The sequence below is a fragment of the Anomaloglossus baeobatrachus genome, chromosome 3 (assembly GCF_048569485.1).
Source record: "Anomaloglossus baeobatrachus isolate aAnoBae1 chromosome 3, aAnoBae1.hap1, whole genome shotgun sequence".
Lineage (NCBI taxonomy): Eukaryota > Metazoa > Chordata > Amphibia > Anura > Aromobatidae > Anomaloglossus > Anomaloglossus baeobatrachus.
In genome coordinates, this window is record NC_134355.1 from 212253696 (window position 1) to 212259695 (window position 6000).

At 52.4% G+C, this 6000-nt stretch overlaps 1 protein-coding gene across 2 annotated transcripts in view; it reads right to left on the reverse strand.

The window, feature by feature from the left end:
- The window catches only part of TOMM20 (translocase of outer mitochondrial membrane 20), a 76258-nt gene extending 73246 nt beyond the window's left edge, over nucleotides 1-3012 (reverse strand). The window contains exon 1 of one of the 2 annotated variants that reach the window (XM_075339706.1): nucleotides 2760-3012. In XM_075339706.1, coding sequence (XP_075195821.1) covers nucleotides 2760-2886 — 127 coding nt within the window. In that variant the 5' untranslated portion in view covers nucleotides 2887-3012. The remainder of the gene's footprint in view (nucleotides 1-2759) is intronic. The other variant, XM_075339707.1, reaches the window with a different exon arrangement.
- Between the last annotated feature and the right edge of the window lie 2988 nt (nucleotides 3013-6000).

Below are 6000 nucleotides of genomic sequence, written 5' to 3' on the forward strand. Positions count from 1 at the left end.
GATAGCGCGAATCACTTCAGTCGCTGCGGGGAGCTCACAGAGCGGTCGTCATCTGTGGCCGCTCTCTGTCAGCTTCCGATGTAGCAGAGCTGAAAGCGTCGTGGGACCTCTGTGGATTACATCGGACCTGGAGGGGTATTTGGGGGTATTTGGTTTTTTCTGTCATTTATTTCAAGTAAATGAATTTTGGTGTATGTCTTTATTTTCTTTATCTTACAGGTTAATCATGGAAGGTATCTCGGGGAGACGCCTGCCATGATTAACCTAAGACTTAGTGGCACCTATGGGCTACTGCCATTAACTCCTTATTACCTCGTTTGCCACCGCACCAGTGCAAATCGGGATGCGGCAATTCCGTGCGGCTGCTGGCTGATATTGTTTGGGTGGGGGGCTCCCCATAACGTGGGGCTCCCCATCCTGACAATACCAGCCTCCTGTCGTGTGACTTTACCCTGGCTGGTATGAGAATTGGGGGGGGAACCGCACACCGTTTATTTTTTTAATTTTTTATTTAATTTTCTGCACGATATAGACCCGCCCACCGGCAGCTGGTATTAATGGCAGTGAGACAGCTGTCACTCAACGTGGGGGCGTGTCTGACTGCAACCAATTATAGGCGCCGGTGGGCGGGGAAAGCAGGGAATGCTAGATGGATTAATGAGCGGCCGGCTTTTTCAAAAGAGGAAAAGCCGCCGGTGCTTTGTGACAGTCGTGCAGCGCCGCGCTGGTGATCGGTGAGTCTGTGAGGGAGGAGGAGGGGGGAGAGGCCGACAGACTGACAGAGATAGAGGCCGACAGACTGACAGAGATAGAGGCCGACAGACTGACAGAGATAGAGGCCGACAGACTGACAGAGATAGAGGCCGACAGACTGACAGAGATAGAGGCCGACAGACTGACAGAGATAGAGGCCGACAGACTGACAGAGATAGAGGCCGACAGACTGACAGAGATAGAGGCCGACAGACTGACAGAGATAGAGATTGACCGACATCGACAGACCTCACTCATTTCCAGCGTTTTCTGCAACATGCGATAAATGTATTTAGAAAAACGCATGTCACTAGGATGGCGTGTGCCGTCCGTGTGACATCAGTTTTTTTTCACGCACCCATAGACTTTCATTGGAGTGACTCGCACGTGAAACTCTACAAAACGCAGCATGCTGCGATTTATTTCTCAGTCCGATTTGGACTGAGAAAAAAAAAAAAAATAGCAGATCAAAGCTGCCTCATTGATTAACATTGGTCCGAGTGCAGTGCGATATTTTCTCGCAATGCACTTGTGCGAGTTAATCGCAAGTGTGACTCCAGCCTTACACAGAGTCATGATTCGACTGTCTGCAGTAAGGGTATGTGCGCACGTGTGCGTATTGCATGCAGTTACGCTGCGTTCTGCACCGCAGCGTAACTGCATGCGTCCTGCGTCCCCTGCACAATCTATGAAGATTGTGCATGAGACGTGCGCACGTGGCATATTAGAACGCAGCGATTCGGCTGCTGCCCGAATCGCTGCATTCTAAGTGACATGTCACTTCTTTCGTGCGGTTTGCATGCTGTCTATAGGGAGAGGCAGCATGTAGAGCGCACGAATCTGCCGGCACCATGCGCTTCAGAACGCAGCTTTTTAGCTGCGCTCTGAAGCGCACCTTTTAGGTGCGGTGCAGAGCGCACATACCCTTAGTGATTGTCGAATTTTCCTCTGAGGCCATAAAACCCATTAGGCTGATAGATCTGTCACCAACAAAAATGCAGTGCACCTGAAGAAATAAAAGGTCATCAGCAGGTAAAGAAGCAATCCCTTAAAAGGTTTGGAGAGACATATAATATATATATATATATATATTGGTTTATATATGTGTAATCTCTACTGCCCGCCACCTTAGCCAGGATCCAGCGCTGTTCTGCTCCTCAATGGCATCACTGCTCTTCAGACTTTCCAGCTCACTCTTGACATGAGCTGAAGTCTCTTTTATGATGCATCCATTTCATACAGTTGTAATGAGCCGTGCCCACTAGTCTGATGACACTTGTATTAAGGCTTCACCCACTAGTTGGGTTCTGGCCGGGAACATGCATATAGCACAATTGAGGTCACATGATCGCCATCTCCAGCTCAGAACCCCATTTACCTGTAGATCATCTCTATACTTGCATGAAAATTGTTTATTTGGAGCTGACAGTGTCATTTTATAGTGCTTGGTCACTACTAGGCAGCCCATGCTTAATCACTTCAGGGTTAAATAGGAAATAAAAACAGTGGCTACTCACCTCCACAGTGATGCCATTCCACAATATTGGTGATGCAATTCCTGGTGGGTCACGTGAATGCTGCAGACAATTGGCAGGCGCTGATCGGCTGCAGCTCATCAATATTCCATCAGAGCAGATATCTGCTGCAATGCAATAAGCTGCAGCCGATCGGCAGCTGCCAGCAATCGGAGCACTGTGGAAAACAAGTATCCACAGATTTATTTTACATAAGTGATGGGGACGTCCAGCTTTACTGCAGCATTTTTTTTTTCATGCAGAACAGCGCTCTCACCATTTGCCCGAATGGAGCTGTTACTAAAATAGCAGGTTGATGGCCAGAAGCTAATGTGCAGGGAAAAAGCTAAGCACGACAGCTCCTCCTCAGGGCCCAGCCATGAGCATTTCTCCTGGCCCACAACACAAGTCTATTCACATGTGGAGCAGTCAGCCTCCCATCCCTGCAGCCGCGGCCATGGGGCAGTCCCCCTGCATCGCCAGGACACTTACTTTCCCGCAGTCGGTTCTTGAAATTAGGATCACTTCTCCTTTTCCTGTCGAAGTAGATGCAGTAACCTAGAAACAGCGCCCCGCACACCCCCGCCGCGATGGCGCTCGTCTTCCCCACTACCATCATGTTCTCCTATCTTAACAGGAAAGTGTCACACCAGCCGCTGCCACCACTACTCTCCTTCTGCACCCTTGAAGTGAAAAGCCCGTCTCCTACCGATGACGTCATCACCCAGCGACAGGCGGGCGGGCAAACACGCGGCGCTCTTCCTTGTTGCAGTGCTTTTTTTTTTTTTTTAAAGCTTTATTACACCCATAACACAGTCCTTAAGGAGCATACCACGTGATTAAGACGCCCACAGACAGAGTACAGAGACAGTGCCAGAGAACGCTCTCCCTCATCAGTGTGCCTCCCCCGCTCCACAGCTTGTGCTCCCGCCTACACCCGCTATGTATTTACTTTCTGCAAGACAGAACTGGCTTGAACGGCATCCGTTGCATTGCGTTGTGTGACGGATGCAAAGGATCGTACAAAACAACGGACAGCTTTTTTTTTCTTCTTTAGGCTTAGGCTACTTTCACACATCCGGTTTGAGCCCTGCGGCTCAATCCGGCTGTGAAAACTATGCAACGGATGCGGTGAAAACACCGCATCCTTTGCATCAGTTTTTACATGCGGCCGGTCCGGTTTTTTCCGGTTGCGGCATGCTACTGAGCATGCGCAGTGGAAGATACCGCATGCGGCGACCGGATGCGGTTTTTTCCGCATCGCGCCGCATCCGGCCTCCATAGGGATGCATTGAAAAATGCGCCGCAGCGGCCGGATGCGGCGCGATGCGGTGTTTTTTGCCGGAGCAAAAAACGTTGCAGGGTACGTTCGATCCGGCCGCCGCATCGGCTAAATCTGCCGCATGCGGCAAAAACCGGACCGAACGCAAGCCCCTACGGCACAATGCGGCACTAATGTAAGTCAATGCAAAAAAAAACCGCAATCGGCGTTACAAAAGCCGGTTGCGGTTTTTCTGCAGAACGCCGTATTGTGCTGCAGAGCAAAAATCCGGATGTGTGAAAGTACCAAGGCTAAGTTCACATTTCCGTTGATTTGTATCAGTCACATGCGTCGCTTGACGCATGTGACTGATGCGCTGTTCAACGCTGTACAACGGATGACAAAGAACAGAATTCTTTGTCGGATTCCGTTGTGTGCGGGGGGCGGGGCCAGGCGCTGAGGATGTCAGTGGAAGTGCTGCGGTCTGCATGGCTGGGGACAGGTGAGTGTATGTGTGAGTGAGTGAGTGTGTGTATGTGCATGTATGTATGTATGTATGTATGTGTGTGCACATGCAAAGTGTGGGAGGGGGCGGAGCCGAGCAGGGGGCGGGGCCAGACGAGGGTGTCAGTGGCAGTGCTTGTCTGCATGGCTGGGGACAGGTGTGTGTGTGTGTGTGTGTGTGTGTGTGTGTACATACATGTGCGGAGTGCGGGAGGGGGCGGGGCCGAGCGGGGAAGTGTCGGCCTCCCTGCACACGTAACCAGCCTAAATATCAGGTAACAGCAAAGCACCCGATGTTTACCTTGGTTACCCGATATTTACCTTGGTTACGGGCCTACACCGCTTAGCGCTGGCTCCTTGCACCGTAACCAGGGTAAATATCGGGTAACCAACCAAAGCTGGTGACGTGTGCAGGGAGCCAGAGAGCATGCGCAGCGAAATCCGACGGATCTCGCTGCTCAAAAAACGTTACATGCTGCGTTCCCCCCGCCCGGCGGTCAGTCGTTCCACGACTGATCAGTCGGGCGGAGGGTGCAACGCAGCATCATCAGTCACAATCCGCTGCTCATACAAGTCTATGGGAGCAGCGGAATCCGCTAAACGGATTCCGCTGTTTACAAGAGCAGCGGATTGTGACTGATAGATTTTAGCGGAAATGTGAACTTAGCCTGAGTTCACATTTCCGCTAAAATGTATCAGTCACAATCCGCTGCTCTTGTAAACAACGGAATCCGTTTAGCGGATTCCGTTGCTCCCATAGACTTGTATGAGCAGCGGATTGTGACTGATGATGCTGCGTTGCACCCTCCGCCCGACTGATCAGTCGTGGAACGACTGACCGCCAGGCGGGAGGAACGCAGCATGTAACGTTTTTTGAGCAGCGCGATCCGTCGGATTTCGCTGCGCATGCTCTCTGGCTCCCTGCACACGTCACCAGCTTTGGTTGGTTACCCGATATTTACCCTGGTTACGGTGCAAGGAGCCAGCGCTAAGCGGTGTAGGCCCGTAACCAAGGTAAATATCGGGTAACCAAGGTAAACATCGGGTGCTTTGCTGTTACCCGATATTTAGTCTGGTTACGTGTGCAGGGAGGCCGACACTTCCCCGCTCGGCCCTGCCCCCTCCCGCACTCCGCACATGTATGTACACACACACCTGTCCCCAGCCATGCAGACAAGCACTGCCACTGACACTCTCGTTTGGCCCCGCCCCCCGCTCGGCTCCGCCCCCTCCCGCACTCCGCATGTACACACACACACACACTCACTCTCTCACTCACACATACTCACCTGTCCCCAGCCATGCAGACAAGCACTGCCACTGACATCCTCAGCGCCTGGCCCCGCCCCCTGCTCGGCTCCGCCCCCTCCCGCATTCAGCATGTGTATACACACACACACACTCACCTGTCCTGCAGTCCCTGTGGCACTGACGTCTTCAGTGCCACGGCCCCGCTTTGCTCCCCCCCCCCGAACTCCGCCCTCCCCCCTGCACACAACGGAATCCGACAAAGAATTCTGTTCTTTGTCATCCGTTGTACAGCGCATCAGTCACATGTGTCAAGCGGCGCATGTGACTGATACAAAACAACGGAAATGTGAACTTAGCCTTACAGTTAAGGCTATGTGCGCACGTGTGCGCTCTGCACGGCACCTAAAAGGTGCGCTTCAGAGCGCAACTGAAAAGCTCCGTTCTGAAGTGCATGGTGCCGGCGAGAACGTGCGCTCTGCCTGCAGCTCCTGCCATAGACAGAGCAGGGGCTGCCGGCAAAGCGCACGGAAGAAGTGACATGTCACTTCTTAGAACGCAGCGATTCGAACAGCAGCCGAATCGCTGCGTTCTAATATTCCACGTGCGCACGGCCCCTGCACAATCTCCATAGATTGTGCAGGGGACGCAGGACGCATGCAGTTACGCTGCGCTACAAAGCACAGCGTAACTGCATGAATTACGCACACGTGCGCACAT